General features: G+C 40.6%; 1 protein-coding gene across 1 annotated transcript; it reads left to right on the forward strand.

The window, feature by feature from the left end:
• Positions 1-218: 218 nt before the first annotated feature.
• LOC130990450 (subtilisin-like protease SBT1.5) lies at positions 219-3199 on the forward strand. The gene has a single exon (XM_057914686.1). The coding sequence runs from the start codon at positions 422-424 to the stop codon at positions 2915-2917; it is 2496 nt and encodes an 831-aa protein (XP_057770669.1). The 5' UTR covers positions 219-421; the 3' UTR covers positions 2918-3199.
• The last annotated feature ends 11500 nt before the right edge of the window (positions 3200-14699 follow it).

Consider the following 14699-nt stretch of genomic DNA (forward strand, 5'->3'; position numbering starts at 1 on the left):
TAAGAATAAATAAAGTATTATTAGTTGTGGGATAGGTATCCAAAAATGGAAATAAAGAAAGATGAAGTTAATTGGGAGACGTCCCAAAATGGAAAAATAGGAAGTTATTTTAGGGACGAAGGGAGTACAAATTTTACTAGTAATTAATGCTTATTAAAGTTGTATTCATAATTGCATTATTAATAGGAGTATTTAATAACAAACACTCCTAGCAGTAAGGTAATACCATAGATTCGATTTTTCTATATGAAACGTTGATTTCGCGCCTACAATATAGCTATTTATCAACGTTCGTAACAAAATCACGAATGCGATGGATAAAAAAGCGTATTAATAAACTCGTTCTCAAATAACAACTTAAAAAAAAAAAAAAAATTAAGAATCAAATCCCTAATTTCAATCTCATCCATTCGTTTCAGAAATGAGCATCATTAGAAGTGGAGTCCTTCCAGCTCACAGTGTGGTCACTCTTTCCAGATTCCAACCCTTAAATACTCACATACAACTCAAACTGCATGAATCTGGACCTCCAATGGCGATTTCTCCTCTCTCTACACTCTCTCTCTTAATCTCCATATCAATCTCAATCTCAATCTTCTTCCTACCTTCGTCGGCGCTGCAGCAGCCGGAATATCGGAAAACCTTCATCGTTCGCGTGCAGCACGACGCGAAACCCTCGATTTTCCCCACGCATAGCCACTGGTACGAATCGTCGTTGAGATCCATCGCCTCGGCCGCCAATGATGCTGCCGACGTGGAGGCGTCGGCTTCTGGGAGGGTAATCCACTCGTACGACACCGTTTTCCATGGATTCGCGGCGGAGCTGTCGGCCAGTGAAGTGGAGAAGCTGAAGAGTTTGCCTGGAGTGATGGCGGTGCTGCCGGAACAAGTGAGGCACCTGCACACCACTCGATCGCCGGAGTTTTTAGGTTTGAAGACGGGAGACAGCGCCGGATTGCTGAAGGAGTCGGATTTCGGGTCGGATCTCGTCATCGGAGTTATCGATACGGGGATCTGGCCGGAAAGAGAGAGCTTCAACGATCGGGATTTAGGTCCTGCTCCGGCGAAATGGAGGGGACAGTGCGTTGCCGGCGAGAAATTTCCGGCGAGTTTGTGCAATCGGAAATTGATCGGAGCTAGATATTTCTGCAGCGGATATGAGGCGAGCAACGGGAAAATGAACGAAACGACGGAGTTTCGATCTCCGAGAGATTCCGACGGGCACGGCACACACACGGCTTCAATCGCCGCCGGGAGGTACGTGTTTCCGGCATCGACTCTCGGCTACGCCCGTGGCGTGGCTGCCGGGATGGCGCCGAAGGCGCGCCTCGCTGCGTATAAAGTCTGCTGGAACGCCGGCTGCTACGATTCCGACATCCTCGCCGCGTTCGACGCCGCCGTAGCCGACGGTGTCGACGTGATCTCATTAAGCGTTGGCGGGGTGGTGGTGCCGTACTATCTCGACGCCATAGCTATCGGCGCTTTCAGCGCTTCCGATGCCGGCGTCTTTGTATCCGCCTCCGCCGGGAACGGTGGCCCCGGCGGATTGACGGTCACTAACGTCGCGCCGTGGGTGGCAACCGTCGGCGCAGGGACAATAGACCGCGATTTCCCGGCGGTCGTCAAGCTCGGGAACGGAAAGGAGATATCCGGCGTTAGCGTCTATGGCGGTCCGGCGCTGGCGCACGATAAGCTCTACACGCTAATTTACGCCGGGAGCGAAGGGAGCGATGGATACTCTTCCTCCCTCTGCTTGGATGGCTCGTTAGATCCTAATGTGGTGAAAGGGAAAATCGTGTTATGCGACAGAGGGATTAATTCTAGGGCAGCAAAAGGGGAAGTGGTGAAGAAAGCCGGCGGCGTCGGGATGATTTTAGCTAACGGAGTTTTCGATGGCGAGGGTTTGGTCGCGGACTGCCACGTGCTGCCTGCGACGGCGGTGGGTGCCGCCGCCGGCGATGAAATCAGGAAATACATCCAATCAGCCGAGAAATCCAAGTCTCCGGCGAAGGCCACAATCATATTCCGCGGAACCCGGCTAAACGTAGCTCCGGCGCCGGTGGTGGCGGCGTTCTCGGCCCGGGGCCCGAATCCGGAGACTCCAGATATTCTGAAGCCCGATTTGATCGCCCCGGGCCTCAACATCCTAGCTGCCTGGCCTGACAACATCGGGCCAAGCGGCATTGCGTCGGACAAGCGGACCACCGAGTTCAACATCCTCTCCGGGACGTCGATGGCGTGCCCCCACGTCTCCGGGCTTGCCGCCTTGCTGAAGGCGGCGCACCCGGAGTGGAGCCCCGCCGCCATCAAGTCCGCCTTGATGACGACGGCGTACAGCCACGACAGCCGTGGGGAGACAATGCTGGATGAATCCACCGGCAACACCTCCACCGTGATGGACTACGGCGCTGGCCATGTCCACCCGCAAAAGGCCATGGATCCCGGCCTCGTCTACGACATCTCCTCCTACGACTACGTTGATTTCCTCTGCAATTCCAATTACACAACCAAAAACATTCAGGTGGTGACGAGGAAGGCGGCCGTGGACTGCGGCGGCGCAAAGCGCGCCGGCCACATTGGGAACTTGAACTATCCCACATTGGCTGCGGTGTTCCAACAATATGGAAAGCATAAGCTGTCCACACATTTTATTAGAACAGTCACCAATGTGGGCGATGCGGATTCCGTCTACGCTGTGAGAATCCGGCCTCCGGCGGGGGTCGTGGTGACGGTGGCGCCAGAGAAGCTATCGTTCCGGAGGGTGGGGCAGAAGCTGAATTTCTTGGTGCGGGTGCAGACGGAGGCGGTGAAGCTCTCTTCGGGGAGCTCCGTGGTGAGGAGCGGGGCGATCTCGTGGTCGGACGGCAAGCGGGAGGTGACGAGCGCGGTGGTGGTGACGCTGCAGCAGCCCCTTTGATCAAGATACTTGAATGGGATAGTTTTGAATGAAGATGTGGGGCTTAATGTATGATGATGGTGGTGGTAAAGGAAGAGTGAAATGGTGAAACATCTTTTCTGGTTGAGAGAAAAAAGATGGGATTTGCAGTTCTTGATGATGATGACGATGCTAAGAAATTTGTTAAAGCATGTTTAAGAATCAAGAATGGTTTTGTAAAGAAATGGGAAAGTTGGTGGAGGTGTACAAGATTATATATAAAAAAAAAGTGATCATGATTCGTGATCCTCTTTGTTTAATGAAGTTATGGAGATGGGAAATGCCTTGCATTCTTTATGTCTGATTGAGTGATACTAAATTTACAAGTAGGATTAATTGTGTCTAAGAGCACCCGGAATGAGTTGATAGCTGACCTAATAAAAGGGGACCACAGCTGATATTTTTAGTTTTGATTTTTATATTTTTTTATTTATTTTTAGTTTTGATTTTTATATTTTTTTATTTAATTTTAATTACACACGTTTAAATAACGCAATTACTTACTAATACTAATTACTAAAATTTAAATATAAATTTAAAATTAAAAAAATTAAAAAAAGTTACAATAAAAAATACAAGCCCATATATTTTTAGTTTTTTTTTAATTACTCATTTAATTAAAAATAAAAGCCCAAAGTCAGCTAAATAAAACCCCTAAAATTAAAACTAAATAAAAGCCGCAACATCATCTGCGCTTCATCTTCTTCATCTTCACTTCATCTACGCCGAGTTCCAAGTATGATTTTTGTTTTTTATTTTTTTTAACGCGTGTAAACACGTGCTCGACTTTAAAGGGATCAGGCCTCACCCGATAAATCGGGTCAACCTTGAGTCCATGGCCGCTGCAGTGGGAGACCTGATATGTGGGTGACTCAATCGGCGCCGATCGAATCACTCATTGACTCATTGTGAGTGCTCTAAATACACGCATTTCACTTAATTTTAGTTTTTTACATTGAATTTAAAATTTCATTTTTTAATACACGACCGTTTAGTTAGTGTTATAATTTTCAGATAATTATCAATTTCTGATGAACTAATATTATTGGTTAGTTGAAGTATAGACATACAAACATATGGTTTAGATATTTTAAGTGTCTACGTTACCATTTACTTGACGATCCTGTGAAACTAAAACAAATGAAAATTTTTGTATTTGAAGATATAATTTTATTTAATGTAGAAATCTAAAATCAAGTGAAAGTTTGTGTATTTAAACACAATTGCTCCATTACTTTTATGCAACTATTACTAATATAACTTGGTTTTGCTATAAGAGTGTATATGCTTTTTATCCCTTTAAATAGAGGAATAATATAATGAAGTATAAATTTATCATTTAAAGTGGAAATCACATTTTTTATAGGGTAAAGATCACTTCATGTCCCATTGTTTGAGCGAATTCTCAAAAATGTCCCACTCTAACGATAATATCAAAACGGTACCCAACGTATCACAAAAATATCATCCGTGTCATGCAAAAAAATTTCGATAATCGGAAACTTACGTGGATTGCCGGAGTTACACCATGGCAAATCTACGTGGACTCATTTAATCTAGGTGGAATTAGTTTTTATCAACAATTTAAAAAAGACCCAGAACGGCACCGTTTTTCACGTCTTCATATTATCGTTTGAGAATTCGCTCAAACGATGGGATAGAAAGTGACCTTTACCATTTTTTTATATATTGTTTGGTTTGAATAATAATATATTTATACATTCCTCACCAGGTAATATAAAATTATACCGTCTTTCTTTAGGTATAAATTGTCCATTTCCCGAGAAAAAAGGTATTGTCTGAAAATTCATACTTCATCCGTCCCTGAAATAAGTTTCTCTTTTTCCATTTTGGGACGTCCCCCAAATAAGTTCCTCTTTCTTTCTTTCTATTTTTAGACAACTACCCCACCACTAATAATACTTTATTTATTCTTAATTTTCACTTTTTCACCCCTCCCAATACTAATTATAACACCTTTTCACCATTCCCAATACTAATTATAACACCTTTTCACTATTCCCAATACTAATTATAACATATTTTTTTCCACTATCAATACACTTTACCATTGTCCTTAAAACTCGTGCCGTCCCCAAAGAGAAACTTATTTTGGGGACGGAGGGGAGGGAGTATCATTTAATCGAATTTTTTATTATGTCAAACATAAAAGTAGGAGTTTATTGCTAAAGTAGGAGTTACCCCTTCCTTTCATGAGAATCATAAAAATTAAAGTAGGAGTTTATTGCTAAAAATTCAAAGACTTTGATTCTCTTTTGGTTTATAATTTTATTTGTAATAAAATAAAGCGTTAATAGGAAAATTTTCACCCTAAACATGTCCTAGGACAATTTCAACAATCAGACAAAAAGATGTGATTTTTTTTTTTTTTAATCTATTATGCACAAGTTTCTCAAAACAAATTTCTTCCCAATATGCAAAAAGCATTGCTTAAGTCACCTTGTCAACGGTAGAAAATTTTGGACATGTTTATTTTGATATTACTGAAATATCCAAAACCAAAATCAGGTTAAAATTTGTGATTTTTTTTTTGTAGTTAATCCGAATGATGAAGCATAGAATCAAATACTCCCTCCTCCGTCCGTGAAATAAGTTCATCTTTTTCCATTTTGGGACGTCCCCCAAATAAGTTCCTCTTTCTTTCTTTCTATTTTTGGACAACTACCCCACCACTAATAATACTTTATTTATTCTTACTTATCACTTTTTCACCACTCTCAATACTAATTATAACATTTTTTCACTTTTTCACCACTCTCAATATTAATTATAACATATTTTTCTCCATTATCAATATACTTTATCATTTTCCTTAAAACTTGTGCCGTCCCCAAAGAGGAACTTATTTTGAGGACGGAGGGAGTACTTCATTTGTCCAAATGAGTAAAAAAAAATTTTATTCGTCACTCATTTTCTTTCTTTATTAAATATACTTTACTCGATCCATTTACAATAAAAATGAGATTTTTATTTCACTCATATATATTTAATTATTTTTTTAAAATTTGTATCATTTGACGTGGATATTCATTTGACAGAGGGAGATAACTTAAAAATAATTGGGATTATTTAAAGAGGGAAACGAAACGAAGATTTGAAGCCAAAACAAAAAACCCACGAGGGTACAAGTGGAGGCAACAGGAAATAATTTGTACCTTGGCAGATAGTAGTCAGGTGTGAAAGCTGGATTTAAAAAGAGACACTGAAGTAGTGGGGGAGCGTAGGCCCCCACAATCATTTCTACTACTCCCTCCGTCCACGAAAAAGTGCCCCATTTGGGTGTTGACACGGGTTTTAAGAAAGTTGAAAAAGGTGGTGTAAAAGTGGTGTAAAAGACTAAAAGGGTAGTGTTAATGTATTGTGGTTACTTTTACTAATCTTGCAGTAACTATTTGGCATTATTTTATTAGGTGAATTAAATGAAAGCATTTAAATGAGAAAACATTAAACAAAAGTGCCGATTCAATAAATAAATAAACTGAAAATTCAGAAAATAAATAAATAAACTGGAAATAAATAAATAAATAAATTGGAAATAAATAAACTAAAAAATCGAAAATAAATAAATAAATAAACTGGAAATAAATAAATAAATAAACTGAAAATTCAGAAAATAAATATATACATAAAATGGAAAATAAATAAACTGGAAATAAATAAATAAATAAATAAACTGAAAATTCAGAAAATAAATAAATAAACTGGAAATAAATAAATAAATAAATAAACTGGAAATAAATAAACTAAAAATTCAAAAATAAATAAATAAATAAACTTGAAATTCAGAAAATAAATAAATAAATAAACTGAAAATTAAGAAAATAAATAAATAAACTGAAAATTAAGAAAATAAATAAATAAATGGGATTGATTAGGCGTGGGGGAGTTGGTTTCGTAGTTTTAATTAGTGAGTTAATTGTGTGGGTTAATTGCATATATTAAATAAAAGTGTGGATTTATTAATGACATAAGTTGTAAATAAATTGAAAAGTAAAGGGTATGAATGTACAAAAAGGTAAACATGGCACTTTTTCGTGGACAAAAAAAAAGGGATAAGTAGGACACTTTTTCGTGGACAGAGGGAGTACGTGTTTTAACGTTTTTCCTTCCTTTCGTGCTTCCATAATTTACATTTTCATTAAAATAAAAAAGAAATGTCTATTTACATTTATTAAATTTTATAAAAAAAATAAAATAAAAATAGTTTCACTATATTAAGTTAGGGAAGCCTTACATTCATATAAGAAATGGAAAATAGAACGTGGATTAACAAAAATCAAATGCCAACAAAATTATTACTATTAAAATTTCTATATTTTGAGTTGGAGATTTTTAAAAATAATTTTCTTATAATTTAATTTGGTGATAAAGACCATTACACAATAATCCACACAAAATACTAATAATTCCACAATTTTAATAAAAAAAATTAAAAAAATATTTTGTTTGGTGGGGGCTCGAGCCCCCTTTCCCGTGCTCCTCTTAATTCCGCCCCCTTTACTTATTAACACTAATGGTGTGTTCGTTTTAGTTTTAAATTTATCATGGAAAAAAAAGAGATAAACAAAATTTCATCATTTACCTTTCTTTCTTTTCCCTAATTTGCTACAAAATAGAATTTGACCCTTCATTTTCTCTACAAAAAAAGGATAATATTATCACACCATTTTTTTAACTACTATTCACTAATTTCTTAAAACATGTGCCGTCCATAAAATGAAAACGATTTCGTGGACGAAGGAATATAATGTTAATTAAAATAAAATACTACTCCTAATTACTTCATTAAAATTCTAGGTTATATGAAACATCAAAAGCGACTCAACGTTGCCGGAATTTCCCAGCAACTTGTTGTCACATACTCCCTCCGTTTTTTTAAGTGTCTCATGAAAAAAAAGTACATATATTAAGGAAGTTGGAGTATTACCTTTGTGTCCATATTTATTATTTTCAAAGTTATTCTCAAATTTTGAAATATGACACTTAAAAAGGGGTAAAGTAGGAACTTTGTCATTTTTTTATTCTCAAATTTTGAAATATGACACTTAAAAAGGAACAATAAATTTATCTTAATAAGACACTTAAAAAAAACGTAAGGAGCACTTTGTTATTTGGATGTGTATCCTCTAATTGAATATATATATATATATATATATATATATATATATATATATATATATATACTCCCTCCGTCCCATTATTTAAGACATAGGTCTTTTGGGCACGGAGATTAAGGAGAGGTAGATTAGTTGTTAAAGTGTTGTGGCCCACCACTATTAGTGTAGGTGATTAATTTTGGAATCTTTCTATTTAATGCTTTACTTCAATTTTGAATTTAATTTCCAAAAAATTCAAAAAATTTAATTCATTTAATTTAATTAATTTTTTTTAATCCAAATTATTTATTTTGGTTGATTTTTTATTAAACCTAAAGTTCATTTATTGAGCAGTCAATACAACATTAAAATAGGCGGCTGAGCAGTTGAAAACAAAAGTAAAAGTGTTAATCTCCAAAAATGGGCGGCAACCTTCATTTTTCATTCATTAGTTTAATTTCCCACCAAAATTTGGGATTACAACCTTATAAAGGTGTGGTTCTTCCAGATCAGTTTTTCACACAAAAGCTGTGATCTTAGAAGCTCCAAACACCAAAAAAAAAAAAAAAAAAAGATGGGTAGAAGGAAGGATTTAACAAGTGAGGAAAGGCAAGCCATGGCCTTCTTTCTTCTTCAAAATTCAACAGATGGGAAGCTCCACCATGGGACTATCACTGCTACCATGGCGAAATGGGGGTGTTGTCGGAGCTCCGTCTCGCGTTTATGGCAGGCTGCAAAAAAGGAGCAAGCACAAGGTCAATTAGTATCCGTTCAAAGCAAAAAAATCAACAAATGTAGAAGAAAAAGAGTGCAAATAGATTTAGAACTCATATCTAGTCTAGAGTTGCATAAAAGGGGAACCATTCGAAGACTAGCAACAGGTATTAATTGCTCGAAGAGTACAGTGTGCAGATGAATCTCAAAGGGGCTGATCAGAGCTCATTCAAGTGCTATCCGACCCGATTTGACGGCTCCCAACAAGTTATTGAGGCTACGGTTCTCTCTTGAACAGATTGAATATGATAGGATATGCAATGTCCTAAAGTTCAAGAATATGCACAATGTAGTGCACATTGATGAGAAGTGGTTCTACATCACCAAAGCAAACCACAAATTTTACTTAACTCCAGAGGAAACTGATCCACATCGCACTTGCAAGAGTAAGAAGTTTATCAAAAAAGTTATGTTTAGTTGTGCAGTGGGCATACCTCTATTTAATGAAGATGGGAGTGTGTTATTCGATGGCAAGATAGGGATTTTTCCTTTCACAGAGATGGTACCAGCCTAGAGAACAAGCAAGAACAGGCTGGCTGGAACAATGGAGGAGAAGCAAATCCAATCCATCACCAAAGAAGTGATGAAGGCCTGCTATATCTCCAAGGTATAGCCAAATGTAGCAAATATTTGCATTCATTTTTACCTAAATCTAGTTAATTGAAGTTCATTCCAGTTCATTACAGTTCATTACAGTTTATTGCCTTTATATACAGTTAATTCCTGCAATTTGGGACAAATGGCCTCAATTTGCAAGCAAAACTATATATATACAACAACATAATGCAAGGCCACATATTAAGGATAATGATCCAGATTGGAGAGCTGCTGCAACAGCCAATGGATTTGATAATGCAAGGCCACATATTAAGTCCTCATACTTTAAATGCAGTTTTCTTGAGCCTACAAGGATGTCTAATTGAAATCATGAAAGTAAGAGGGCAAAACTGTTATAAGCTTCCACACATGAAGAAATGAATGCTTTCAAGGCAAGGTGCACTTCCAATATCATTAGAGGTGCCAAAAGAACTTGTGGAAGAGTGCATTGGATATTTGATTGAAAAAGGAGTTGTTGAAGGCATAGACCAACTGAAGGAGCAATTGGGATTACATGATGATGCATATGGGGCAATGGAGGCAGCCTTCAATCAATTGAGCATGATTGAGACTGCCTCCACTTAGCACCAGGCAGCAACATATGCAAGAGTATGAGCATAGTTTTTGTACAGCTTGTGTGAATGCATAGTTTTTGTAAAGCTATAGGAATGCTTGTGTGAATGCATAGTTTTTGTAAAGCTATAGTGCAAGGAATGCTTGTAAAGATGTTGTTTTCGTTTAATGCATAGGAATGCTTCTAAAGATGTTGTTTTCAGTTTTTTGTGCAGATCAGTTTTTGGCAGGACAAACAAGAGGGACACAGCCCTCATACCAGCAATAACACTCAAACAAGAGGGACACAGCCCTCATACCAGCAATAACACTCAAACAAGAGAGACACTGCCCACATACACAATACAATTACGCACAAATCTTGAACTAGGGCACACACCATATGCAATCACAAACAATTAGTCACAAGAGGTGATGAGGAGTAATACGTGCAGAGTAGGGAAGGAATACGAATCAGAGGAATCGACCCCATTGGCAGGACGAATATGGCAGAGGAGATACACTCGCCAGAGAAGTCACCATCGTCAGGGAAGTCATCGTCATCAGAGAAGTCAACTCCATCAGAGAAGTCACCATCCTCAGAGAAGTCCTACACACCAGAGAAGTCATCCACGGCAGAGGAGTCCTTCATGCCAGAGAAGTCATTACCGCCAGAGGAGACGCCCTTGCCAGAGAAGACGTGTTTACCAGAGGAGTCCTTCATGCCAGAGATGTCAACATCATCAGAGAAGACGCCTTCGCCAGAGAAGACATTTCCATCAGAGGAGCCAACAAACGCGCGGGAAGGTCTCCCGCATATTATCGAAATTACCAGCGTACCCTTCCATCACGCAAGACACATGCACCGCAGATGTTTTTACTATTTTACCCCTCCGTTTGTAAATCTATAAATAGGGCCCGAGCTCGTGTACTGTGACTTACGCTCTCTCATATTTTCGAATACAATAGTTGTTTTCTTTCTCGTGCAAGGTTTCCGATCAGCTATTTTTACTCTTTCCAGCCTTCTCGACTAGGTAGAATTTTATGTTTTCCCTTTATAGATTTAGGTGTTGGTTTCGTAAACACCAACTGGCGCCGTCTGTGGGAAAGCTACTGAATTAAGACGTGAGATTACGGTCGCCGGCGTACGCAGATCTGTGAATTCAATCGGATTTGCGGGCGTTGGCACCGATTGGTCCGATAATCCGGATATCCAGCTGTGTTTAATCGTTTAATTGCGTTTTCTGGTTTAATATGTGGTTAATCTGCTGAGCTCTGCGTTGATTTGTGTTTTGGGTGCATGGGGAAAGGTGGCGACGGGCGTAAAACATGAATCAGGGGAAATTTACGTTTATTTACCGCTTGTTTGGGGTAGTTATCTGCGAATAAGGGGTTCTCTTGTAGAATTGAGGTTTTCCTCACCGATCTAATGTTTTGCATGAGGAAATTGTATTTGGGTGCTCTGTTCCGATTGTGTTCGACGTTTCCTTACGGATCCCCGATATTTTGGGTTTATGTTGCTTGTATGTGGTTATTTTACGTGTTAATGCGATAATTGTGGGCGATCTTCGTGTTTTATCTTGTTTTCGGTGAAGCGTGTGATTATTACTGTTAATTCATGGGTTTGCATCGATAATACGCCGATTAGTACTTTGCTTCTGTTGTGCTCGGGTTCGCGTTGCTAATTCGTGAGTATTCTTTGTTTGCGATTGATAATTACCGTTACTTCCTATGTTTTGGTGACTAATCCTCGCTTTGTATCGCTGAATCGGGAGTGATAATCTGCTTCTGGTATGTTGGTTCTGTGCCGTGAGTTTACAAATGATTTTCGTTTAAGGAAGGGCATTTAGGGGTGTTTCTCATGTTTTTCGTGGCTAATCTTCGATTTCGATGGTTGAATTGGGAAGTTATGCTCTGTTCCTGATATATTGGGGTTTTTTGCTATGGATATGTGGGTTTTTGTGGCTCATCTTCGATTTCAAGGGTATTTATTGTCGCTGATGCGAGGGCTTTACCTCAATAATATGATAATTAACACTTTGTCTTTGTTGTGGTGAGATTCGTATTATTGTTTTGTGGACGATCTTCACTTATGGGAAACGATTATTCATGTTCTCCATGTTTTCCTTGACTAACCTTCGTATTATGGCAGTATTTGTTTTCTTATATAATTCCTTTTCTTATCATGTTTAATGAATCGTGCTAACATTTTTTCTGGTGGTTGCTCTGTTTGTACTTATCTCTGAGTATCTTGCGTCTGTTGGATTTTACTGAGGGCTCTGTTTTCTCAATCTATACTCTGGGTTTATTTCCCCGAGTGTAGAATTACTTGGAAGGGAATTCTTTAACGGTCTTCGTACCGGTGCTCGGGATTCTTTATTGGGTTTCTTATATCGGGACTCCCATCGGTAATAAGGGGTTTATTCTTTCGTCGTTAGAATGGTTTCTCACTTTGTTTATGTGTAGGTACCATGGGATCATCAGATGCTCACCGCAACCTGGAGAAAGAGTTCGACTCCACTGCTCTCACCACTGAGGTGCCTGCCTCCTTGTTCACTGGCCTACAGGGCAATGCTGCCTTCGCTGCACCACCAGGGTTTCAGGCTATCTCCGCCACTCCGTTGACAGGGCTGAATACAAGTCTCCAGAGATCTGCTCTGGTAACTCCGGGATCTGATATGCCAAGCTTAACTCCCGCGCCTGGAGCGGGACAGCTTACGTTTGGGTCAATGGAACAGATGATGGCGCTGCTTCACTACTCCGCTGTGCGTCAAGCACTAGGAACTCCCATGTTGTCCACTGTTCCCACTGCTACTATTCAACAAATGAGGCTACTTTGCAGGGCACTGAGGCCCCACCTCCCGCTGCTCAGGAGGTAAACACTTTAGCAATCAACAAACAAGCTGCGATGCCTCTGGAAGTGCAAGGGGACCCGGCTGACAGGGAAGTGGAAAGAAGACCAGAGGGGAGCCGGGTCAGACTCAACAGTGTTGTGAGAAAGGAGAGGGTTGACGAGTCTGATAGTCAATCCGTCTCCCTGGTGTTCGAGGAGGAGAGACCAAGGGAGAAGGCTCGGTTAAAAAACCAAGTGTCTCAGCTGAAACATCAACTCCAGGATCTGGAGGAATCACTTAGGGAGAAATCCCGAAGGGAGGATAGGGAACAAAGGTCAGGAAAATCGCATCGGGTGAAGAAGTCCCATCGATCGAAAAAATCGCGCTACACAGAGGGGTCAGAGGAGAGGGAGCTGGAGTATTCCTCTGGCAGACATGAATATAGAGTCCACAAGCGCCACGCTCGTGATGCGCCCAGAGACAGAAGGGAGCAGGGGAGGCATAAGGGGGACAAGAGAGCTAAGACATCAAGGCTCCACCCGATCAACAACCGCAGTCCTTTCTCGGACGATATCTTGGCAGATACCTTGCCTAGAAGCTACAAGCCCATCTCACTGGATTACGATGGCACTACCGATCCGGAGGTACACCTCAATCGGTTTGAAGGATTGGTTACGTTGCACATGTACACTGAGGGCATTAAGTGCCGAATCTTCTCCACTACTCTTACTGGACCGGCTCAGTTATGGTTTGGGACGCTGCCCCCAAATTCCATTCACTCTTTCGAAGAATTACAGACTCGTTTTTTGCGTCAGTTCGCGAGTTCACGGAGGGTAGGGAAGTCAGCCCTTTCGCTGATGGATATTAAGCAGGAGCAGGGAGAAACGCTACGGGAGTACACAGCGAGGTTTAACCTTGCAGCTCTGGAGGTGCCAGAGGCAGAATCGCAAATTAAAAACTGCGCCTATGTCAGAGGACTCAGGCCGGGGATCTTTTTTGACGAATTACAAATTCGACCAGCAAGGGATTTTGATGACATCATGGCAAGGCTGCCGGGTTATCTACAGTTGGAGGATGCCAAAATGGCGAGGAAGGTGGAAAATGAGAAACACAGGGTCAAGAAAGCTGAGGAAGCACCCGAAAGACAGAGACAGCAAGATAGGGCCCCATTCAGAGGGTTGCCTCCCAGGGTACTCCCACCCCAGGGAGGAATGCCATCTAATCAACAGCGCACAGTGAATGAAGTAACGCGGTTTACCGAATACACGCCCTTGAATAAACCACAAGAGGAAAATTTTCATCTGATAAAGGATCAGCCGTTCTTTAGGGCACCGGGACCTACCGGACTGGGCCGCCGCAGGAAGGACCTAACAATAAGTTGTGTGAATATCACAATTCCTTCGGGCATTACACGAAATATTGTGGACACCTTAAGCACCAATTGGAGTTACTGGTGCGTCAGGGATATCTCGATCATCTCATTGACAGGGGAAATGAAGGTCAGAGGAGGACTGATCAGAGAGATCAGCGGGATCAGAGGGATCAGAGAGATCAGCGAGATCAGAGGGATCAAAGAAATAACCGGGATCAGCGACGAGAACAGGGGAACAACAACAGAGATCGCAGGCTTGATGACAACCAGGATAATCGCAGAGAGGGGGCAGACAGACAAGCTCTTCCTCCCCCCCCGTATAGAAGGGAAGTTCACATGATTTGCGGAGAGAACGGGATGCCCACATCAAATAGGGCTAAAAAGCAAGTCGTCAGAGCAGTTAAAACAGGGTATTATCCTAAAAGGGTCATGGAAGTCACCAGCGCGGCAGAGGAGCCGGCAATCACCTTTGGAGCAGAGGATATACGCACACTAATGTATCCGCATGATGATGCGCT

The sequence above is a fragment of the Salvia miltiorrhiza genome, chromosome 1 (assembly GCF_028751815.1).
Source record: "Salvia miltiorrhiza cultivar Shanhuang (shh) chromosome 1, IMPLAD_Smil_shh, whole genome shotgun sequence".
NCBI classification, from domain to species: domain Eukaryota; kingdom Viridiplantae; phylum Streptophyta; class Magnoliopsida; order Lamiales; family Lamiaceae; genus Salvia; species Salvia miltiorrhiza.

Coding starts and splice junctions, on each gene's coding strand:
- LOC130990450 (XM_057914686.1), top strand. CDS start 422: ATGAGCATCATTAGAAGTGGAGTCCTTCCAGCTCACAGTGTGGTCACT.